The 25,621-nt window shown below is 42.0% G+C and overlaps 1 protein-coding gene across 1 annotated transcript in view; it reads right to left on the minus strand.

Moving 5' to 3' along the window:
- Nucleotides 1–25,621, minus strand: part of psma4 (proteasome 20S subunit alpha 4) — a 58,143-nt gene that overhangs the window by 24,564 nt on the left and 7,958 nt on the right. Inside the window, exons 2-7 of the mRNA XM_034160075.1 lie at nucleotides 25,131–25,157; nucleotides 24,955–24,997; nucleotides 12,041–12,203; nucleotides 11,873–11,950; nucleotides 8,276–8,364; nucleotides 6,946–7,076 (exon numbers count right to left, since the gene is read on the minus strand). Of these exons, the coding sequence (XP_034015966.1) occupies nucleotides 6,946–7,076; nucleotides 8,276–8,364; nucleotides 11,873–11,950; nucleotides 12,041–12,203; nucleotides 24,955–24,997; nucleotides 25,131–25,133 (507 nt within the window). The 5' untranslated portion in view covers nucleotides 25,134–25,157. The remainder of the gene's footprint in view (nucleotides 1–6,945; nucleotides 7,077–8,275; nucleotides 8,365–11,872; nucleotides 11,951–12,040; nucleotides 12,204–24,954; nucleotides 24,998–25,130; nucleotides 25,158–25,621) is intronic.

The following is a 25,621-nucleotide window of genomic DNA, read 5'->3' on the forward strand; positions in this document are numbered from 1 at the left end:
TCATTAATGATTGAAACTCTGAATTATCGATTGGGTCTGTTCAATCAATCAATCAATCAATTTTTTTTATATAGCGCCAAATCACAACAAACAGTTGCCCCAAGGCGCTTTATATTGTAAGGCAAGGCCATACAATAATTATGTAAAACCCCAACGGTCAAAACGACCCCCTGTGAGCAAGCACTTGGCTACAGTGGGAAGGAAAAACTCCCTTTTAACAGGAAGAAACCTCCAGCAGAACCAGGCTCAGGGAGGGGCAGTCTTCTGCTGGGACTGGTTGGGGCTGAGGGAGAGAACCAGGAAAAAGACATGCTGTGGAGGGGAGCAGAGATCGATCACTAATGATTAAATGCAGAGTGGTGCATACAGAGCAAAAAGAGAAAGAAACAGTGCATCATGGGAACCCCCAGCAGTCTACGTCTATAGCAGCATAACTAAGGGATGGTTCAGGGTCACCTGATCCAGCCCTAACTATAAGCTTTAGCAAAAAGGAAAGTTTTAAGCCTAATCTTAAAAGTAGAGAGGGTGTCTGTCTCCCTGATCTGAATTGGGAGCTGGTTCCACAGGAGAGGAGCCTGAAAGCTGAAGGCTCTGCCTCCCATTCTACTCTTACAAACCCTAGGAACTACAAGTAAGCCTGCAGTCTGAGAGCGAAGCGCTCTATTGGGGTGATATGGTACTACGAGGTCCCTAAGATAAGATGGGACCTGATTATTCAAAACCTTATAAGTAAGAAGAAGAATTTTAAATTCTATTCTAGAATTAACAGGAAGCCAATGAAGAGAGGCCAATATGGGTGCGATATGCTCTCTCCTTCTAGTCCCCGTCAGTACTCTAGCTGCAGCATTTTGAATTAACTGAAGGCTTTTTAGGGAACTTTTAGGACAACCTGATAATAATGAATTACAATAGTCCAGCCTAGAGGAAATAAATGCATGAATTAGTTTTTCAGCATCACTCTGAGACAAGACCTTTCTGATTTTAGAGATATTGCGTAAATGCAAAAAAGCAGTCCTACATATTTGTTTAATATGCGCTTTGAATGACATATCCTGATCAAAAATGACTCCAAGATTTCTCACAGTATTACTAGAGGTCAGGGTAATGCCATCCAGAGTAAGGATCTGGTTAGACACCATGTTTCTAAGATTTGTGGGGCCAAGTACAATAACTTCAGTTTTATCTGAGTTTAAAAGCAGGAAATTAGAGGTCATCCATGTCTTTATGTCTGTAAGACAATCCTGCAGTTTAGCTAATTGGTGTGTGTCCTCTGGCTTCATGGATAGATAAAGCTGGGTATCATCTGCGTAACAATGAAAATTTAAGCAATACCGTCTAATAATACTGCCTAAGGGAAGCATATATAAAGTGAATAAAATTGGTCCTAGCACAGAACCTTGTGGAACTCCATAATTAACTTTAGTCTGTGAAGAAGATTCCCCATTTACATGAACAAATTGTAATCTATTAGACAAATATGATTCAAACCACCGCAGCGCAGTGCCTTTAATACCTATGGCATGCTCTAATCTCTGTAATAAAATTTTATGGTCAACAGTATCAAAAGCAGCACTGAGGTCTAACAGAACAAGCACAGAGATGAGTCCACTGTCCGAAGCCATAAGAAGATCATTTGTAACCTTCACTAATGCTGTTTCTGTACTATGATGAATTCTAAAACCTGACTGAAACTCTTCAAATAGACCATTCCTCTGCAGATGATCAGTTAGCTGTTTTACAACTACCCTTTCAAGAATTTTTGAGAGAAAAGGAAGGTTGGAGATTGGCCTATAATTAGCTAAGATAGCTGGGTCAAGTGATGGCTTTTTAAGTAATGGTTTAATTACTGCCACCTTAAAAGCCTGTGGTACATAGCCAACTAACAAAGATAGATTGATCATATTTAAGATCGAAGCATTAAATAATGGTAGGGCTTCCTTGAGCAGCCTGGTAGGAATGGGGTCTAATAAACATGTTGATGGTTTGGATGAAGTAACTAATGAAAATAACTCAGACAGAACAATCGGAGAGAAAGAGTCTAACCAAATACCGGCATCACTGAAAGCAGCCAAAGATAACGATACGTCTTTGGGATGGTTATGAGTAATTTTTTCTCTAATAGTTAAAATTTTGTTAGCAAAGAAAGTCATGAAGTCATTACTAGTTAAAGTTAATGGAATACTCAGCTCAATAGAGTTCTGACTCTTTGTCAGCCTGGCTACAGTGCTGAAAAGAAACCTGGGGTTGTTCTTATTTTCTTCAATTAGTGATGAGTAGAAAGATGTCCTAGCTTTACGGAGGGCGTTTTTTATAGAGCAACAGACTCTTTTTCCAGGCTAAGTGAAGATCTTCTAAATTAGTGAGACGCCATTTCCTCTCCAACTTACGGGTTATCTGCTTTAAGCTACGAGTTTGTGAGTTATACCACGGAGTCAGACACTTCTGATTTAAAGCTCTCTTTTTCAGAGGAGCTACAGCATCCAAAGTTGTCTTCAATGAGGATGTAAAACTATTGACGAGATACTCTATCTCCCTTACAGAGTTTAGGTAGCTACTCTGCACTGTGTTGTTATATGGCATTAGAGAACATAAAGAAGGAATCATATCCTTAAACCTAGTTACAGCGCTTTCTGAAAGACTTCTAGTGTAATGAAACTTATTCCCTACTGCTGGGTAGTCCATCAGAGTAAATGTAAATGTTATTAAGAAATGATCAGACAGAAGGGAGTTTTCAGGGAATACTGTTAAGTCTTCTATTTCCATACCATAAGTCAGAACAAGATCTAAGATATGATTAAAGTGGTGGGTGGACTCATTTACTTTTTGAGCAAAGCCAATAGAGTCTAATAATAGATTAAATGCAGTGTTGAGGCTGTCATTCTCAGCATCTGTGTGGATGTTAAAATCGCCCACTATAATTATCTTATCTGAGCTAAGCACTAAGTCAGACAAAAGGTCTGAAAATTCACAGAGAAACTCACAGTAACGACCAGGTGGATGATAGATAATAACAAATAAAACTGGTTTTTGGGACTTCCAATTTGGATGGACAAGACTAAGAGACAAGCTTTCAAATGAATTAAAGCTCTGTCTGGGTTTTTGATTAATTAATAAGCTGGAATGGAAGATTGCTGCTAATCCTCCTCCTCGGCCCGTGCTATGAGCATTCTGACAGTTAGTGTGACTCGGGGGTGTTGACTCATTTAAACTAACATATTCATCCTGCTGTAACCAGGTTTTTGTTAGGCAGAATAAATCAATATGTTGATCAATTATTATATCATTTACCAACAGGGACTTAGAAGAGAGAGACCTAATGTTTAATAGACCACATTTAACTGTTTTAGTCTGTGGTGCAGTTGAAGGTGCTATATTATTTTTTCTTTTTGAATTTTTATGCTTAAATAGATTTTTGCTGGTTATTGGTAGTCTGGGAGCAGGCACCGTCTCTACGGGGATGGGGTAATGAGGGGATGGCAGGGGGAGAGAAGCTGCAGAGAGGTGTGTAAGACTACAACTCTGCTTCCTGGTCCCAACCCTGGATAGTCACGGTTTGGAGGATTTAAGAAAATTGGCCAGATTTCTAGAAATGAGAGCTGCTCCATCCAAAGTGGGATGGATGCCGTCTCTCCTAACAAGACCAGGTTTTCCCCAGAAGCTTTGCCAATTATCTATGAAGCCCACCTAATTTTTTGGACACCACTCAGACAGCCAGCAATTCAAGGAGAACATGCGGCTAAACATGTCACTCCCGGTCCGATTGGGGAGGGGCCCAGAGAAAACTACAGAGTCCGACATTGTTTTTGCAAAGTTACACACCGATTTAATGTTAATTTTAGTGACCTCCGATTGCCGTAACCGGGTGTCATTACTGCCGACGTGAATTACAATCTTACCAAATTTACGCTTAGCCTTAGCCAGCAGTTTCCTTCAATGTCGCCTGCTCTGGCCCCCGGAAGACAATTGACTATGGTTGCTGGTGTCGCTAACTTCACATTTCTCAAAACAGAGTCGCCAATAACCAGAGTTTGATCCTCGGCGGGTGTGTCGTCGAGTGGGGAAAAACGGTTAGAAATGTGAACGGGTTGGCGGTGTACACGGGGCTTCTGTTTAGGGCTACGCTTCCTCCTCACAGTCACCCAGTCAGCCTGCTTTCCCGGCTGCTCGGGATCTGCCAGGGGGGAACTAACGGCGGCTAAGCTACCTTGGTCCGCACCGACTACAGGGGCCTGGCTAGCTGTAGAATTTTCCACGGTGCGGAGCCGAGTCTCCAATTCGCCCAGCCTGGCCTCCAAAGCTACGAATAAGCTACACTTATTACAAGTACCGTTACTGCTAAAGGAGGCCGAGGAATAACTAAACATTTCACACCCAGAGCAGAAAAGTGCGGGAGAGACAGGAGAAGCCGCCATGCTAAATCGGCTAAGAGCTAGTAGCTACGCTAAGCTAGCGGATTCCTAAAAACACGCAAAGTGAATAATGTGTAAATAATTTAGAGGTGATTCAGCAGAAGGAGTGCTTTAGTTAAGGCACGTAAAGATTACACTGGGAAACAAATCGTAATCTAGATAACTAGATCAATCTAACTGCGCAGATTAAACAGCTAACAGATACAGAAAAACACCGCTGTGCTCCGGAACAGGAAGTGATACAATACCACAGTGAGAGCCAACCACCAGTAGAGGCAAGCAAAAAGTTCATGAATGTAACTGAGAAAATAGTAGCAGCTCAAAACACTGAAATAGATGCTTTACGTACCATGGTGATGCAAAATCGCATGGTTTTAGACTTGCTTACTGGTTCACAGGGAGGAGTTTGTGTTCTGCTGAACACAACATGCTGTACTTTCATCCCAGACTCCATTCATTCAGTGGATGTGCAGGACGCATTGGAAGAGCTGAATAAACTTCGTGATGCAATGCATAAAGACACCCTAGCCGTGAACCGGTGGAATCCCTGGTCCTGGTTGACTTCAGGACCATGGTGGCAGTTACTATTGAAAATGGTGACACCAGTTATTGTAGTCCTAATTCTGATTGGACTTTGCATGTGTTGTGTGATCCACAGTGAAACACGAAATGTCAAATGTTTAACACTTTCTGGCATGGGTGTAGCTGGGTTGCACTGGACTCCCCTGAAATCTGACTGGACACCCCAGGTGCCACCCGGATGACTGACATGTCACGGCAACACACATCTGGCTGAAAAGAGCCATTTTGAAATCGGTGACTCCTAGGTCCCTCCAGTACAGTAGTTAGCGCTGTGTTCCACAAAAAAGTTCTAACTCACCTTAGTAGAAGAAGAAAAATGTCAGCCAGTTTTGAATTTGAACATCCAAACTCTTAGTTAAATTGGTGAGTAAACAGACATTTTCTAATGTCTAAAATTATCTTCCTTAAACTCAACCTGATAGCAAATCTCTACAACTTAAATTTAATTAAAAATATAAAATACAACTTCCTGATGGAGTGGTGTAGAGGAGGTTTTTCTTAAAAAGAAGACCTGAAAGTTCTGCTAATTTGGCCATATAGTGCAGCCCTGCTGTGAACTAGCTGAACAGTTTGAATATGAATTTACATCAATATTTAAAAAAAATGCTGAAAGTGGTAGGGGGTTAAGATGGCCACAGCTGGGGGACCTAGCATAAGCATATAGCATAAGATTTTTTGCCATGCTTATGCTCCCCAGATGCATTTACTGAAAAAACAAACAAACAAACAAAAAACATTTTAAGGACCTAAATGACATGGTGAGGACTCTTTCTCCAGGCATGTCAGATGCAAATAAAGAAAATGCTTAAAATTGTGCGGGGAGCAAGCATTTACTGAAAAATGTCTGAAGGACCTAAATGACATGGTGAGTTGCTGAAGCGCTTCACTTGTTCATGTCGGTGACACATATTAATAATGAAATACTAAAATCAGTTAAAGCTACTGGCTGATCTGAGGCTTGGTGAGTCCAGCTGACGTCTAGTATGCTGTGATTGGATGAAAGTGCCCATGACAGCCTGCAACTTTATTTTTTGTTTCTTTAATGTTCAAACCTTTTCTTTGTTTCTATGTGTTTTATGTGTCTTGTCACGCTATGATGACATATTGGAATAGTTGATGGCAATGCGTTAAAAACATAAATGAACATAAACCAGCAAGATGCTGTAATGAATACACCAGATACTATGGATACTGGATATGTAGTGACATGGAGATGTCTGGAGTTTATACTTGATGTGGACATGTCCTGTCTCTGGCAATCAGCCTGTGAGCAGGACTTATGTCCCTTTTGTCCTTTATTTATTTAACACAATTATGACAGAATTGGAGAGGAGAGTGATGAACTGCAGCAGCAGCCAGTTTTTTTTTTTCACATGTACCCGCGCGAACGAATCATCCGTGAAGATAATTTTATTAACTACACAGATGTATAATAAAACAAATGGTGACTGGTTTATAACACAATTATGACAGAGTTTGATGGGAGAGTGAGGAACTGCAGCAGCAGCCAGTTTTTTTTTTTTCTTTGTTCACATGTGCGCGCGCGAACAGGACAGAAGGTCCTCAAACTGGGTCCTGGAGAGGCAGAAGTACCGCTGAAAGCGGCCATCATCCAGATGCAGCTCCTGCAGCAAATGATGATTTTGTGGCGTTGCGTGGCATCCGGTGTGAACGCGGCATAAGAAACCAACACGATGGATTAAACCCAGTCCTTAAGATCACATGATATTGTGCTTGGAAATATCACACAAACAAAAAAAAGAACCCCCCCTGAAACACACACACACACACACACACACACACACACACACACACACACACACACACACACACACACACACACACACACCAAACTAATAAGATGGATATAGATGGAAAGTGAATAAAGACTGTTTGATGCATAAAGATTAAATATGAAAAAATTGTGATTTACATTCACAAATATCAGACTTACAGCGCTGTTGTTGCCAATGCAGGTTGCCTTCCAGCCTCCATAGTTGCCGCTGGGGTCACTTTGGTACAATTGGAAGCCATAGTGTTTGTCCCAGCCCATGTACAGCAGAGAAACACCAAACGGTCTTTTTCCTGTCGAGACAAACCAAAAGGCTGCATCAGAATTGTAAGATCCACATCTTTACAATTTGCAAATGCTTATTAGTTTATTTACAAAGAAGGCATGAATAATTTATCTGTCCTGGAACATGTTTAAGTGAATCATGTCTTTTTTTTCTGTTGTGACAGATAAACTACAGGGTTTTTTTTCTTTTCTAACAGGGGGAAACTCAGTGTCTCTCCCATTAAGCACGTAGGTGGGTCAGTCAGTGTCTCGCACCTTTAGCAGGAGTCTAGTACTCCCATTACTCATGTCACACAAGTCCAAAAAGAAATGTTTCAACACAAAACGTTTCAGTCACAAAACTGTGGGAGTCTGAGGTTTGATATCAAACCTCAAATGTTTTGAAACTGTAAAATGCAAATTCAAAAAAATGATTTTGCATAAGATCCCTTTTTGTTGCCTAATTTAAAACTACAGCACGCAGCCTTTTCATATTCAAACCTGCTCCATGAAGTAAGTTAAAAACTAAAAAAATAAAATAAAATTTCACTTAATCCTGTCAATCCTGTCAAATGAAAGGAAAAAAAAACTGATGTTCCCTAATAATATGATCACTGACTATTTACTGTTAACAGGGCTGTTAGATGGAGCCGGTACCAAACAGAACACAGTGATCCAACTGTCAACATCACTTTAGTGACACATACCACCTGACATTCACATAACCCCAAAGAGCAGCAACTCAAAACACTCACCATCATGAGGCATTTGGTAAAGAAATTTCACTCCTTATCAATATAATGAACAGCGCACCTCATGTACGGCTCTATCACACTTGACCTTTGCCAGGTCCCTGACAGCACAGGTCAGGTCAAAAACTAACACTTTAAAGTCAGCTTTTTACTTTTGCTGAAAAGGACACTTTAAAGTCAGCTTTTTACTTTTGCTGAAAAGGAATCTACAACCTACTGTTGTTTATGTAGAGTTTTAGCCTGGAATCAGACAAACTGCCACTCACTGGTGTTTGAACAAAACTACACAGGTGAGTGCTGCACTAGATGCTGGTCTGCAAACAGAATGATGACTGTGGCCCAACTGTACAATTATTTGAACTAAAACATATTAATGAAAAATAGTAATTGGAAAAAAAAAAAAAGAAGACGGCCCTGGATCTACTGATTGTCCAGTCGGGCCCCACAAACTGCTGGAACCCCACTGTGCGTGTTACCTCCAAACTGCGTGTAGGCTTGCTTGATGTCACACAGGGCTGTCACCAACTGCTCACAGGGGATTGGCTCCTGGTACTGCAATAAATATCTGAAGAGGAATTTAAAATGATGAACATGACAAAAGACAAGAAAGTTTCAAAACACCTTCAAGAGAATGCCACTGGAACCAAACAGCCAGGTCACATGACAAACTTGAAATGAGTGCAATATTTGTTTATGTGCAAGATCCACTGAAATATCCACAGTTTGTACATACTTTTCTTTTTTAATATGTAATCTCTTTTTTTGCTACTATGTTCTTATATTTCTGTGAAGGCTCTCAGTTGTCCACATGGTTTCCATAGTAGAGAAGCTTGAATCTTCGACTGGACTGGGTTGCTTGACGTGAGGACGTTTCGCTTCAAATCACAGAAGCTTCCTCAGCTAAAATTCTTGCTAGTCTGACTTCTGTCTTGACTCACAAGAAGATTCAAGCTTCTCTACTATGTTCTTATATATTTTTGTCTTTTTTTAAATTTGCACTCTGGACATACCTCTTTCATTTGGTTAAATTTTATGTTTATTTTCTTTTCTTCACCAGACCTTTAAAGTCTGCATGTGGTTTACTCATCAGGTTTATATTTGTACTGAAAGGCTGCACCTTACCTTTCACTGTACATGATACAGTGACAATAAAGAATCTGTATCTCTGTATCTCTATTGCATAATCCATGTCATGGTGATACTGGTGTGCCGCCTACCCGTTTAAATTGCAGAACAACAATTATGCACCTCTATTAGCATTCATTCATTCATCTTCAACCACTTATCTGAGTCTGGGTCATGATGGCAGCAGAGCAAGCAGCTCACCTCACACTTCCCTAACCTCTGCCAAGTCCTGTAACTCTTCCCAGGGGTTCCCAAGCCAGCTGAGAAATATAATCTCTCCAATGTGTCCTGGGTCTTCCCAAAGGTCTCCTCCCAGTTGGACGTGCCTGGAAGACCTCCAGGGAGCATCCTCACCAGATGCCAGAACCACCTTAACTGGTTCCTTTTTGATGGGAAGAAGTAGCGGCTCTACTCCGAGTCCCTCCAGGATAATCGAGATTCTCACTCTGTCCAGGAATGTAAGTCCACATACCCGACGGAGGAATCTCATTTCTGCCGTTTGTATCCGTGACCTTATTCTTTCAGTCATTACCCAAAGCTCATGATCATAGGTGGGGATAGGAGCGTAAATCGACTGGGAAATTGTGAGCTTCACCTTCCAGCTCAGCTCCTTCACCACGACAGACCAATATAACGTCCATAAAATTTCAGCCATCGCCCCAACCTGTCTATGGATCTCACGCTCCAACTCATGCCCACTAGTGAACAAGACCGCTATTGACACCACTTTTTTCAACAAGGTAATCAGGGTTGGGGACCCTGCGTGCCCTGATGGAACCTACCCAGGGGGCTTTGCTCTCGACGCCTGAGAGAGATGGAGTGTGACATCTTGGCTCCACTCTCTGTGGAAGACGTTGAGGATTTATTTCTCTTCACTTTTATGGTGGGAGGCTTGGCGCTGATTGGTTTGTGCGCTGCCCTGACCCACAGGAATATTAGCAAGACTGCTGCTTCCAGAATCTCGTCCTCTCATCTGTCCATCATGATTAATGAGTTGGGCAATGCTGTGTAATCTCAGACTGCGTGAACTCTTGAACTCAAACGCAAATGGATACCATCTTGGAGCAAATACAGTGCATTGCAAAGGAATGTGCTGCTGAGGACCAGAGAATATTCTTCATAAATTTGGACTCTAGACGGTCAGAGGTGCAGTAAATGGAATTCTGTTTCTCTCCGCCTAACATCAACATGGCAGCCTTATCGGCTCCTGAAGGCCAAATACCCTGCTCTTCCCAGAAGGATCTATGGCCTTGGTGAAGGAATTCGGCTCCCCCTTCTCATATGTCTACCCCCCCCCCCCCAGCCTGCTGTTGCCTAGCAACGTCAGACTTTGCACACAGACAGACAGAAACAGAGAAACTTAACTCATCTGCACATGACGCATGTCTCCCTCCTTCCATCCCTATTACCCCCCCATGTCTCTCCACTCCCCTCACCCTGGTTTCTTCCCTGCCACCTCGAAGGCAGCGTGTTTTTTTTGTTTTGTTTGTTTTTGTGCACATAAACAATGTCAAATGTATATGTGTTGTCTTTAATTCTGATGTGTGTCATTATTATGGTAAACAAGTAATAATTGTGGATTAATTGCTGTATCTTGTCTGAGGTAATTGGAGTGTAAAAGTAATTTCATTGTTATGCACTCATGTAATGACAATGACAATAAATCTCATCTAATCTAATCTAATCTGAATCTGAGATTCGACTAACTGTCAAAGTTTCCTCCCTAGTACCCTGGCATAGACTTTCCCAGGGAGGCTGAGAAGTGTGATTCCTCTGTAATTGGAAAACAGTTCTCAATCCCCTTTTTTTAAAGATGAGGACCACCACCCCAGTTTGCCAATCCAGAGGTACTATCCGCTGACTTGCATGCAACGTTGCTTAAGCGTGCCAGCCATGACAGCCCTACAACATCCAGCGACTTCAGCAACTCAGGACAAATCTCATCTACCCCCAGTGACTTGCCACAGAGTTTATTGACTACCTCTGTGACTTCCGCAAGGGTGATGGCACCAGATCCGCCAGACTCTTCCATCCCTGCCTCCTTGATGGAGGGCAAGTCAGTATCGTTGAGGAGATCCTCAAAGTGTTCTTTCCACCGCCTGATGATATCCTCAGTCCAGTTTAGCAGCTCTCCTAGCCTGGGCCAAGAACTGCCTCCTTTTCCTGAGGCACCTGACAGTTTGCCAGAACTGCTGAATGAAAGTTATTTTCCATGGCCTCTCCACACTCCTCCCATGCCCGAGTTTTTGCCTCAGCCGCCACTAAGACTGCAGTCCTTCTGGCCTGCCGATACCTGTCCAGTGATTCCAGAGACCTCTGGGCCAACCAAAAATAAAAAAAGGCCTTCTTCTTCAGCCTGATGGCTTCCCTTACTGCTGGAGTCCACCAGCGGGTCCTTGAGTTGCTGCCACAACAAGCACCAACAATGTTCTGGCTACAGCCCAAAGCAGCCACCTCAGCAATGGGGGCCTTGAATGTAGACCACTCTGTTTGCATGTCCCAACCTCCCTTGGGATCTGGTAGAAGTTTCTTCCCTCACAACACATTTAGGTCTTCCAGGTCAGCTTGGCGGTTTACCCCTCCATCTGAGCCTACTCATCACCAGGTGGTGATCAGTTGACAGCTCCGCTCCTCTCTTCAACCAAGTGTCCAAGACACACGGTTGCAGGTTTAATGACAATTACAAAATTGTTCAATAACCTTTGACTTAGGGTGTTTTGGTACCACATGGACTTATGAACACCCTTAAGCTTGAACAAGGTGTTTTTTAAGGATAACCCAGGACCAGCGCAGAAGTCCCACAAAACACCACTTGGGCTCAGATCAGGGGAGCCATTCCTCCCAATCACTCCCCTCCAGGTTTTTCCAAACATCTGTCTAGTAAACAAAACACCTAACACCTATAGACTGAAAATGTACAACAATAATAAATAGGAGATTGTTCTGACCTCTGTGCAATTAGCCGCAGCTCATTTGTCAGTACGTTGGCATCTGATGTGATCCCAGCAACACTGCAAGCCATGTCTCTGAAAGATGATCAGAAAGTGTGAATGGGTTTTAAAAGTGTGGGTTTAGTAGTTTCCAATGTAAGGTCCATCTCTGCTCAGCTGACTCACTCATTAAGCTTGTAGATCTTCTCAGAGAAGAAGACTTCATCCAGCAGCTTATGGATGTTTCTTCTCTCTGCCGCCAACAGCACACCATCATTTGCTAGAATCCCTAGACATGTTCCAGCGTGACCAATGGCTTCCATGGCATACTCCACCTGATACAAGCGCCCTGCAAAATACAGTCAGTATTTATTCATGTCAGTCAAAGACTTTAATCAACCTGGTCTACAACATGTACAAAGAAGAAATATGATCCTTGAAAAACTAATATTTCAGTGAAATGGGGGGGTGACCTTTTATACAAGTATGCCACTACAACTGCGACCCGGACCAGTGGCTGAAAATGAGTGAATATGCCATTACACTCCAGGAATCATGTCTGCAGTCAAACTCAAAGATTAAGTGTATTGTCCAATGACACAGACAGGTAGCATGAGGAGGATTCAAACCCAGGTCGACATATTCCTTACCCACTGAGCTAGCTACCTGCTCTACAAGTAACTAAAATCCAAAGCATAATTCCATGTAAAGAATCTTGCATGAAGATTTGATTTATTTGCATGGATGCTTAGGATGAAAAAAAAAAAAAAGACAGCAATCCAAAGTCTTGGTAAATTAAAAGACAACAACTATTTGCGGCAAAGCAGAAAGGGGGGAGTTGCCCCCCCAGGAAATTTTAAGAATTTACGTGCCCTGTGGTGCATTTTGGTGCATTATTTGAATTAAATTTGGACTTGAAACAGCTGTTAAATTTCTCTTGTGATCTCATGTAGTATGGCATGTTGTACCATCCTGTAGGAGTACATACAGAATATAACAAATCAAATCAATTTTATTTATATAGCGCCAAATCACAACAAACAGTTGCCCCAAGGCGCTTTATATTGCAAGGCAAAAGCCATACAATAATTACAGAAAAACCCCAACGGTCAAAACGACCCCCTGTGAGCAAGCACTTGGCAACAGTGGGATGGAAAAACTCCCTTTTAACAGGAAGAAACCTCCAGCAGAACCAGGCTCAGGGAGGGGCAGTCTTCTGCTGGGACTGGTTGGGGCGGAGGGGAGAGAATCAGGAGAAAGACATGCTGTGGAAGAGAGCAGAGATCAATCACTAATGATTAAATGCAGAGTGGTGCATACAGAGCAAAAAGAGAAAGAAACACTCAGTGCATCATGGGAACCCCCCAGCAGTCTAAGTCTAACTATAAGCTTTAGCAAAAAGGAAAGTTTTAAGCCTAATCTTAAAAGTAGAGAGGGTGTCTGTCTCCCTGATCTGAATTGGGAGCTGGTTCCACAGGAGAGGAGCCTGAAAGCTGAAGGCTCTGCCTCCCATTCTACTCTTACAAACCCTAGGAACTACAAGTAAGCCTGCAGTCTGAGAGCGAAGCGCTCTATTCGGGTGATATGGTACTATGAGGTCCCTAAGATAAGATGGGACCTGATTATTCAAAACCTTATAAGTAAGAACAAGAATTTTAAATTCTATTCTAGAATTAACAGGGAGCCAATGAAGAGAGGCCAATATGGGTGAAATATGCTCTCTCCTTCTAGTCCCCGTCAGTACTCTAGCTGCAGCATTTTGAATTAACCGAAGGCTTTTCAGGGAACTTTTAGGACAACCTGATAATAATGAATTACAATAGTCCAGCCTAGAGGAAATAGTAAGTCCCTTCGGCTGCTCCCTTGTTTGCACTTGGGGTCGCCACAGCAAATCCAAGGTGGATCTGCATGTTGAATTGGCACAAATTTTACGCCGGATGCCCTTCCTGACGCAACTCCACATTACATGGAGAAATGTGGCAGGGGTGGGATTTGAACCCGGAACCTTCTGAACTGAAACCAAGCGCATTAACCACTTGGCCACCTGAGACAAGACCTTTTTCATTTTAGAGATATTGCGCAAATGCAAAAAAGCAGTCCTACATATGTGCTTAATATGCGCATTGAAAGACATATCCTGATCAAAAATGACTCCAAGATTTTTCACAGTATTACTAGAGGTCAGGGTAATGCCATACAGAGTAAGGATCTGGTTAGACACCATGTTTCTAAGATTTATGGGCCCAAGTACAATAACTTCAGTTTTATCTGAATTTAAAAGCAGGAAATTAGAGGTCATCCATGTCTTTATGTCTGAAAGACATTCCTGCAGTTTAACTAATTGGTGTGTGTCCTCTGGCTTCATGGATAGATAAAGCTGGGTATCATCTGCGTAACAATGAAACTTTAAGCAATGCTTTCTAATAATACTGCCTAAGGGAAGCATGTATAAGGATTTAAGGATTCAAAAGAATTTTATTGTCATATGCACATAGGAACATGTTCCCTGGACAATGAATTGTGTCTATTGCATTTAACCCATCCTAATTTCCAGTTAGGAGCAGAGGTTGCCTTTAGGCGCCCGGGGACCAGCTCCAGATGTACATCCCTGCCTAGGTCAACAGCAGGGCTGAGCAAACCATGACCGGCCTCATGACAACAGATGACACACACATAACACACAACACACATAAGCCGGCCCGGTACATGAACACATATAAAAAGCACACACAAGGTAAAACTAGGGACAGAAAAACCTTCATAGCTGCTGCGTTAAACCACACAGCAGCAATGCAGGAAAAAAAACCCTATCAGCACAAAAAAAAAACAATGATCACACACACAGACGAGAGACGACGACACGACGACCGAGATTTGAAAAGTCCAGTTATCAGACAGAACACTCCGGAGGCAGCCTTTAGGCGCCGTCAACGGCCTTGTATGTCCATCCTGGAGGGAAAAGCGGCCCAGCCCTGAACAGTCCACTGTCCACAGTCAACGTCAGAGCTGGAGAAGGTAAGGGCAGGGGAGACCAGGGAGTGAGGCTTAAGTGTTCTTCTTCAGGAGGTTTTTATCACAGCGGCCTTGAAATGCAGCTGTGTTTTGGGAAGCCGAATGAATATCCAGATTAGCAGACGCCTGAAAGATTCCACAGTCTGAAACAGAGTGGCCAATACATCTGAATATAGGAGAGGAGATGTGGTCATTACTGACAATCAAAGCGGTTTTCCAGTGCAGCCATCCTCCCAGAGATGGTTTCCAACGTGCGGTTAACACCCGCCGACTGAGCTGACACTGCCCTTCCAATCGAATCAATCATGTGGGGCAGCCTGGACGTGCCAATTATTGCCGCTTCCACCTTCTTAATTTTCCGGTAAACTAGCGCTATGCCCGCTCCACACAACAGAAAGCCGGTCACCACGGAGCCAAATATATACACATCTTCGACGTCCTCCACAGACAGCGTGTAAAGGCACATGACCTGTCATTTCCTCCAACTGTCCATCACGTAGCCCATCACATGCGTCCCGGCAGGACAGGTCTGGTCCTCCGCCCCCGAGTGTCTTGTAGAAAAAATAGTGTCAACTGCGTTCAGAGACCACTTTAACAGATCCGTTTTTGCCGTTTTCCAGAAGAACAAAGCTGGCAGCCTCACAGACAACACGCCACAGAAGCAGGAAAGATGGGGAGGGAGGGAGAGAGGAAAAATGCGTCCGTCTTGGCCAAGTGCAAGGAGGCAAAATAAATAAATAAATAAATAAATTGAATAAAATTGGTCCTAGCACAGAACCTTGTGGAACTCCATAATTAACTTTAGTCTGTGAAGAAGACTCCCCATTTACATGAACAAATTGTAGTCTATTAGATAAATATGATTCAAACCACCACAGCGCAGTGCCTTTAATACCTATGGCATGCTCTAATCTCTGTAATAAAATTTTATGGTCAACAGTATCAAAAGCAGCACTGAGGTCTAACAGGACAAGCACAGAGATGAGTCCACTGTCTGAGGCCATAAGAAGGTCATTTGTAACCTTCACTAATGCTGTTTCTGTACTATGATGAATTCTAAAACCTGACTCAACCTTCTCGTTTCTTGACTGCAACAAGACAAGATTCCCAGTTAGTGACTTTAATCCACACAAAAATGACTCATGATATTTTAATGGCTTTGAGAGGGGTTAAGAAGTGGACTTCACGCTTCTGAAGAGCAGCGAATCAAAGAACTAACGAGCCATGTTTCAAACTGGAGTCGCGCTACAGAAACAGTTGATTATGCTGTATTGAAAATCGTAACGGTCCAAAATAAGCATAACAGTCCAAAATTATAGCGTAACGGGCCGTAGCGCAAGTTTGCGCTAGCTAGAACCCTGAACACACCACTATTTTATGATAAATTTCTCAGCAATTTTGGAGTTTTTCTGCTAAAATACCATTTCACGGATTTGAGGAAATAAAAAATAATGTTTTGCTAGTTCTTTTAGACGACGAGATTTTGCAAAAAGACGGAAATCCGTCCAAAGACGGCGAATAAGCATCCATGTATTTGTTAACAGAAGTACATGTACATCAAGCAAATCAAAAACACACATTTCCCTTGTGGTCCTGAGGAAAAAATAAATAACTAAAAATCCCAATGCTTCTGTCTGGTTTCTATGTAACAAACACTGTATATACTGGATTTTGTATGACAGATTTTCGCTCAAATCAGACAAAACGTCCTGTCCCATTGCAATGTTTTTCCATTAAAAACCTCTTGTGGTGTCGCCAACCGAACGGTCCCCCTTAAAAATCTGTCCGCCCTGCCTTCGCTGCACATGCGTCATTAGCCACGGTTCACGGATGAACACCTCATTCCTGCTTCAAACTGCCTCTAGTCATCATGTCTCAGCCACAGATATCTGAAGCGTTTGTACAACAATCATTTCCACATAAATTCCGCATTATTTCATCATGAAAGACGGAGGAAGCGATCAGAGCACCAGTGCAACACGAGCTGCTAGCTGATGTGATCACTGTGCGTTGGTTATTTCAAAACATCACAGAGTTTCTGCTTAAAACAGCCTCGTTTCTGCTTAAAACTGACTTTAGAATGATTTCAAGAGGTTTTACCTTGTCACCTGATGGTTAATAATCCCATTAATCCATTTGATTGCTTTGGGTGAAGAGACTGTCACAGATGAGCTGCTGAGGTCTGAAATGACGCACGCGCAGTGAAGGCAGACGGACAGATTTTTAGGGGGGACCATTCGCAGGGCTGTAAAATGAAAATTGTGAAATCCGAGGAAAATTTGCAGGGGGCCTGCCCCCCCCCAAGAAGCCGGGCTCAAGGGACTTGTGGGGCCCCGGAAACCATATTAACTTTTCATCTACTGATTAGGGGTGTGCAAAATAATCGTCATGACGATGCATCGCAATACTAATTTTCGCGATCTACTGCATCGATTCTTGACGCCAAGTATCGATTATTAATTTAAAAAAGAATAAATAAAATCGGATGAATGGTTGGCGAACATCAGCCAAAAACAAGTGGAATACAACTTTCAGTCCAGCAGATGTCGCCGTGGAGGTGTTGATGCCCGCTGCCTTCGTGCCAACAGCATTTCCGGCCGCGAGATACTGCGACGAGTCTCTTAAAAACACAACATGGAAGAAACAGCGAAAATCCGTCCGCCTCCGTCAAATTTTAAATCTGATGTTTGGGCGCATTTTGGCTTCAAAAACAAAGAAGGTAAACAAGAAATCGACATGACGAACGCACTTTGCAGACACTGTAACACGGCAATGAAATACTGTGGGAACACAACAAACTTAAAGGCACACATGCGGAGGCGCCATCCAGAAAAACAGCAAGGGCAGCCAGCACCGCAACCAATGATAAGACAACCTTTGATTGCAAACAAGCCCCTTTATCTACACATGCCAAGAAAATCACCCAGTCGATTGCTGAGTTTATTTGCCAGGATTTACAGCCATACAGCGTGGTAGAGAACAGTGGGTTCAAAAAAAATGATAAGCACACTCGAGCCTCGCTATGTGATCCTGAGCTGAAAACAATTCACAGAAGTAATGGTCCCACAGATATATGAAGAGGTAAAGCTACAAGTTAAAAAAATCCCTTGCCTCCGCAGAAAGTGTTGCCCTAACATGCGATGGGTGGACTTTGCGAGCCACGGAGTCATATCTCACCATAACATCGTACCACATTGACGAGGGCTGGGAATTAGTTTCCCATGTGTTGCAAAACCAGGGCTTTGTTTGAGTCCCACACCGGCACCAACATTGCCCAGGTGCTGAGAGCGGCACTGGAAGAATGGGAGTTAACTAACAAAGACCCTGCAATAGTAACGGACAATGCATCGAATATGACCATCGCTACACAGCTGGCCGAAATGCCACGTTTCAGGTGTTTTGCTCACACACTGAATTTGGCATCCCAGCGTGCCCTGAAACTCCCCACTGTCACTAGATTGCTAGGGAGAGTAAGACGGGTGACAACTTTTTTCAGATGCAGCACTGTTGCGTCCCACGTACTGTGTGAGATGCAAAGTTTGCTGAACCTCCCTCGCCACAAATTGATTATTACTTAAAAAGCCATCACTTGACCCAGCTATCTTAGCTAATTATAGGCCAATCTCCAACCTTCCTTTTCTCTCAAAAATTCTTGAAAGGGTAGTTGTAAAACAGCTAACTGATCATCTGCAGAGGAATGGTCTATTTGAAGAGTTTCAGTCAGGTTTTAGAATTCATCATAGTACAGAAACAGCATTAGTGAAGGTTACAAATGATCTTCTTATGGCCTCGGACAGTGGACTCATCTCTGTGCTTGTTCTGTTAGACCTCAGTGCTGCTTTTGATACTGTTGACCATAAAATTTTATTACAGAGATTAGAGCATGCCATAGGTATTAAAGGCACTGCGCTGCGGTGGTTTGAATCATATTTGTCTAATAGATTACAATTTGTTCATGTAAATGGGGAATCTTCTTCACAGACTAAAGTTAATTATGGAGTTCCACAAGGTTCTGTGCTAGGACCAATTTTATTCACTTTATACATTCTTCCCTTAGGCAGTATTATTAGACGGTATTGCTTAAATTTTCATTGTTACGCAGATGATACCCAGCTTTATCTATCCATGAAGCCAGAGGACACACACCAATTAGCTAAACTGCAGGATTGTCTTACAGACATAAAGACATGGATGACCTCTAATTTCCTGCTTTTAAACTCAGATAAAACTGAAGTTATTGTACTTGGCCCCACAAATCTTAGAAACATGGTGTCTAACCAGATCCTTACTCTGGATTGCATTACCCTGACCTCTAGTAATACTGTGAGAAATCTTGGAGTCATTTTTGATCAGGATATGTCATTCAATGCACATATTAAACAAATATGTAGGACTGCTTTTTTGCATTTACGCAATATCTCTAAAATCAGAAAGGTCTTGTCTCAGAGTGATGCTGAAAAACTAATTCATGCATTTATTTCCTCTAGGCTGGACTATTGTAATTCATTATTATCAGGTTGTCCTAAAAGTTCCATAAAAAGCCTTCAGTTAATTCAAAATGCTGCAGCTAGAGTACTGACGGGGACTAGAAGGAGAGAGCATATCTCACCCATATTGGCCTCTCTTCATTGGCTTCCTGTTAATTCTAGAATAGAATTTAAAATTCTTCTTCTTACTTATAAGGTTTTGAATAATCAGGTCCCATCTTATCTTAGGGACCTCGTAGTACCATATCACCCCAATAGAGCGCTTCGCTGTCAGACTGCAGGCTTACTTGTAGTTCCTAGGGTTTGTAAGAGTAGAATGGGAGGCAGAGCCTTCAGCTTTCAGGCTCCTCTCCTGTGGAACCAGCTCCCAATTCAGATCAGGGAGACAGACACCCTCTCTACTTTTAAGATTAGGCTTAAAACTTTCCTTTTTGCTAAAGCTTATAGTTAGGGCTGGATCAGGTGACCCTGAACCATCCCTTAGTTATGCTGCTATAGACGTAGACTGCTGGGGGGTTCCCATGATGCACTGTTTCTTTCTCTTTTTGCTCTGTATGCACCACTCTGCATTTAATCATTAGTGATCGATCTCTGCTCCCCTCCACAGCATGTCTTTTTCCTGGTTCTCTCCCTCAGCCCCAACCAGTCCCAGCAGAAGACTGCCCCTCCCTGAGCCTGGTTCTGCTGGAGGTTTCTTCCTGTTAAAAGGGAGTTTTTCCTTCCCACTGTAGCCAAGTGCTTGCTCACAGGGGGTCGTTTTGACCGTTGGGGTTTTACATAATTATTGTATGGCCTTGCCTTACAATATAAAGCACCTTGGGGCAACTGTTTGTTGTGATTTGGCGCTATATAAAAAAAAAATTGATTGATTGATTGATTGATGTCGCCACTCGCTGGAACAGCACGCACAACATGCTGGAGCGCTTTTTAGAGCAACAGCCTGCCATCCATGCTGCGCTCCTGTCTGCCGAAATATGCAAATCTGAGAAGGAAATCTGCACACTCACCGAGTCTGACATAACAACTGCTGAGGAGGTTGTCGCTGCCATGAAACCTATGAAAGTAGCTACACTCGCAATATCAGAGGAGGCCAGTCCAACGCTATCTACTGTAGCGCCACTCCATTCCAAACTCGTCCATGAGCTCCAAGACAATCCGAGTGATTCCACCTTGACAAGGGAACTTAAAACCACAATGTGCCAGGATCTTATCAAGAGATACTTAAACGAAAAGGAGGCTCTGTATAAAGCCTCGGCTCTTGATCCCCGTTTTAAGGCCTTACCTTTCCTTTCCGAGGACGAGAGGGAAGATGTGTACAATGGAGTAACTGCAGAAGCTGACAGGACCAAGTGGGCATTATAGGTAACATTAACAGCAATACAGTTAAAATTTATTATAAAAATATAAAATATAAATTCATATCTTCACAGCTTAAAAAGCATAAATAAGTAATAAATAAATATTTATAACTAAATTCATGAATAAATAAATCCATCACAGGTAAATGCAGTTGGAAATGTTATTGTGCAAGATAAAATCATTCACAATTCTGAAGATTGTGTTGATTTACTGTTTTTCGGCACAGCACAAGTGGACTTCAGGCAGAATCAATGGAGAATGGCAGCCAAAACCCTGACCAAGAAGACATGTTTGCTATATGTTCATCAAAAACATCCAAACGCTGTTCTCTAGCTGACCTACTTGGACAGACATATGCAACAGGTTAGTTTAAAAATATGTTCCCACAACATGCTGAAAGAAATATTCTAAGTGAGTGTCTTGTTTCCTAATTTGAGGATGCTCCACAAACTATACATGCATATGGCATTTAAATATAATGTAACAAATAATATTATGATGATGACGATAATTTAATGTACTGAGTAATATAGTATATATATTTTTTATTTTGATTATTGCCTTGTCCTCCCATACTGCAGGTGCTGCAAAGAAATTGAAAACTGCTGAGGACCAGGCAAAAGATGAGATAGCAAGATACAAGGAGGAAGCAGCCCTGGCACTTGGTGATAATCCACTTGACTGGTGGAAAGAACATGAGAGCCAGTATCCTTTCCTTTCACGAGTAGCAAAAAAACACCTGTGTATTCCAGGTACTAGTGTCCCCTCGGAGAGAGTTTTCTCTACCGCTGGGGACATAATCACTGCCAAAAGGAGTGTAATTTCCCCTGATCACCTGGACCAGCTTCTACTCCTCAACAAAAACTTAAAAAAGCACTAGGAATACCATTGTATCTGTTGCCTATATATTACTAGTTCATATTACCACTTGTTCATTTGTTTTTTTGAGTGGACACTGGACACATGCAACTGATGCATTTCGATGCAATGGATGTTTACAGTCTTTAATTATTTATTTTTTTGAAATTTTTTATAGTTTTAGAAATCCTATGCACTTTTTTGTCTCATCAGTGTGTCCTCTTACGTTTGTGAAATGATATTGTTATAATGGCAGCTACCTCCAAAAGGGGAAATGTCAGACATTTGAATGTTTTCAATTCACTGGTTTAAAGAACCACTGACTGAGGCCAAGTAAACAGCACTGATCATCCTTATTTTGTTAGTTTTAGTTTTATAAATCCTATGCACTTTTTGTCATTAGTGTGTCCACTTGTTGAAACAGTAATATTTGTTTTAATGGCAACTGCCTCCAAAGTTGTTTCAATAAATTCAGTTATGAATTGAGTTGCTCTGAGTTATGTATCAATTGAAGACACTATCATACACAGCCAGTCAGCCACTGGTAATGGTTGTATTTTTTTTACATTTTCACTGAAGTATGCTGAAAATATTGCAATGCATCGCAATAATTCAAGTATCGTGATGCATTGTGATAGAATCGCATCGTGACATGTGACTCGTGATTTGAATTGAATCGTGACTTCTTTGCTAAAACCCACCCCTACTACTGATACATTTTTAACATCTCCTGGAAGAACAAATCTAAAAAAAAATGAGTGCATATTTAAATGATCCTGGATTCAACCTTTCATTTTAACCGTCATTGATGATGTTGAAATAACAGAATACGACGTGGAAGTAGGACCTGGTATGATTTTCCTTTTAACTGTAAACCAAAGTATGCATTAACTCATAACAATTAAATTACTTGAAATTCATGAAGACTGAAAAGACTGTTAAACCATGTCAAAAACCACAGCTAAAGCTTGTAGACTATTTTAAATATTAGGGTAAAATATCAATAACATACCTTATAGTAAAAAAGCCACACATTCTTGTGTAAATTCCTGTAAATCCACTCAAAGCCACAGTGTCTTTTTCCCATGAAAAAAGTCTACATTAATAAAAACTAATTTGCATTGTTGTGTAAATTCATGTAGCCTAAATTCATTCAAAGCCACGTCTTTTTTTTTTCAATGAAAGAAAGTCTAGATTAATGAAAGGAAAAAAGGCACATAATCTTTTCTGAAATTCTGTTTGAACAGCACAATGTTTATTTTCCAGAGAGAAAAAAATTCTTACAAGTTCGCTTTTCCGTTTATCTTTCAGATGTGTTCATGAAGCCAGCAACAATTCCACGGATTCTTGTCCTTATCAGACTTTTTTAAACCGTCTTTCTCGCCATCTTCGCTCTGTCTGATGTCGCTCCGTGACACTGACATGCTGCAAAGTTCTTCTTTTAAAAACTTGAAAGTTCTAAAAGTGTGCAATGTCCACATGCTACGTTCAGCTAGCTTCGCACAGGAGCCACAGTGTCACCGCAGCATCCAACCAGTCCCGCTTTACGACAACTGTCGTAACAGCCAGGCTTTGAGCGGCTTTTATTCTCCTCGAAACTCCGCGGATCCGAGGAAACTGATTTGTATCTGTAACACACAGATCAGTGTCCGCGGACTTGCATGATGTCGTAAAAAAAGCACGCTGTGCGATAAGCATTTTAAAAACTCAGTAGCGATTAAAGAGTACAACACTAACACCCCCGCCCCCCTCCCCATGATGAAATCCGCGGAATCCCGCGGATCCGGAGTTTTCACAGCCCTGCATTCGGTCTGTGACACTGGACAGAGAGTGTTTTCTGTATTTCGTAGGTGGAAGAAAGCAGTCCTTGTAATATCTGTAATGTGGAGGTCAAAGGACAACGTAGGATCAAAAATTACCCCAAAGACACTGATTCATGTGTTTCTCTCTTCTGGACTCCTGCAATGTTCTCTTTTCTGGTTGCTGGTTTCTGGTATGCTGCTATAGACTTAGACTGCTGGGGGGTTCCCATGATGCACTGAGTCTTTCTTTCTCTTTTTGCTCTGTATGCACCACTCTGCATTTAATCATTAGTGATTGATCTCTGCTCCCCTCCACAGCATGTCTTTTTCCTGGTTCTCTCCCTCAGCCCCAACCAGTCCCAGCAGAAGACTGCCCCTCCCTGAGCCTGGTTCTGCTGGAGGTTTCTTCCTGTTAAAAGGGAGTTTTTCCTTCCCACTGTTGCCAAGTGCTTGCTCACAGGGGGTCGTTTTGACCGTTGGGGTTTTTCCATAATTATTGTATGGCTTTGCCTTACAATATAAGGCGCCTTGGGGCAACTCTTTGTTGTGATTTGGCGCTATATAAATAAAATAGATTTGATTTGATTTGGTTTGGTTTACCGCAGTCCAGCATTAGGGCTCTCCAACTTGTTCAAAATGCTGCTGCCAGACCTTTGACAGGAAGCAGAAAGTTTGACCACATTACACCCATTTTTGTGTCTCTTCACTGGCTTCCTGTCCCTGAGATCAGATTTTAAGGTTCTGCTACTAACCTATAAAACTGTTCATGGACTGGCACCTCCCTACCTAGCTGACCTAATTAAACCCTATGTACTGGCCCAGGCTTTGCATTCTCAGGGTGCAGGACTACTTTGTGTCCCTAGGGTGAATAAAAAGTCTGCAGGTCATAGAGCTTTCCCTTATCGTGGCCCTGTTCTGTGGAATGATCTTCCTGCATCAATAAAACAGTCAGATTCTGTGGAGACTTTCAAGTCCAGACTTAAGACGCCCTTATTTTCCATTTCATATGACAAGCATACTGGCATAGTATGTTACTATGCTTTTTACCCTTTTAAATTCATTTTATTAGTAAACAGAGCATGCCGTGGCCTCAACTTTATCTAAATTCTGGGTCTTTTAGTGAAGCTTAGGGCTAGTGGCGGGCGATCACGTTAGTATTTCTTCTGTTTTGCTTGTTGATTAATGCTGATAAATTATACTGTATTTGTTGTCTTTCTGATGCCTGATTCTGTTTTTTCTCTCTGTTTGAGGTGCAGCTCCATCCAGAGATGGGTGTGGTATTTATGCTGGAGACCCTCCTGTCCTGTGCACCGGCAACATTTCCTGTATATTTGTTTTGTGAATTGTTTTGTCTATTGTGTCAGTAGCATGGCCCAAGCAGAGGGTCATCCCTTTGAGTCTGGTCTGCTTGAGGTTTCTTCCTCAAATCATCAGAGGGAGTTTTTCCTTACTACTGTCACCTGTGTTCTTGCTCTGGGGGTTGGTAAGGTTAAACCTTACTTGTGTGAAGCGCCTTGAGGCAACTTTGTTGTGATTTAGCGCTATATAAATAAAATAAATAAATAAATAAAACAAACATTACCTTCAGGAGAAAATATGGTTGTCCGGGAGTCATATCTGCGAGACTACACAACAAGAACATGAGAATTAATTGACAGTAATAGGCCAATTATAGCCCGTTTTAAATAAATTTGTAAACTGTATGAATAGTGCGCATACACACACACACACACACACACACACACAAAAAAAACATACCATTTCTTTAATGTCACTGGAATTATCCTGCAAAGTACAAAAGCATGTTATGAGTTCTGGTAGAGCAAAATAAGTAAGTAAAATATATAATATTAGGCTGTGAATAATCACAGTAATCACATGGACAGGTTTAGCTTATTAGCTGTTGGGGCGTCACAAATAAACTCATATGAGCATCTGATTCTCCGCTCTTCTCAGGATATTACGCATTGCCAAGGTCAGAAGGATAAAAATCAGCTGTATTACTTTGTCACTGTATATAGGCCTCCTGGTCCTATATTCAGGGCCCATATTCTGAATTCTTAGATGAATTTGGTGCATTCATCTCTAACTTGTCAACTAGTGCAGATAACATTCTGATCATTGGTGACTTTAACGTTCATATAAATAAGCCATCTGATCCCCTCTGCAAATCATTTATGGAAATTGTGGATGCATTAGGATTTTGGCAATGCACTCGGGACTCGACGCACATTAGTGGAAATACCCTG

The sequence above is a fragment of the Thalassophryne amazonica genome, chromosome 2 (assembly GCF_902500255.1).
Source record: "Thalassophryne amazonica chromosome 2, fThaAma1.1, whole genome shotgun sequence".
NCBI lineage: Eukaryota > Metazoa > Chordata > Actinopteri > Batrachoidiformes > Batrachoididae > Thalassophryne > Thalassophryne amazonica.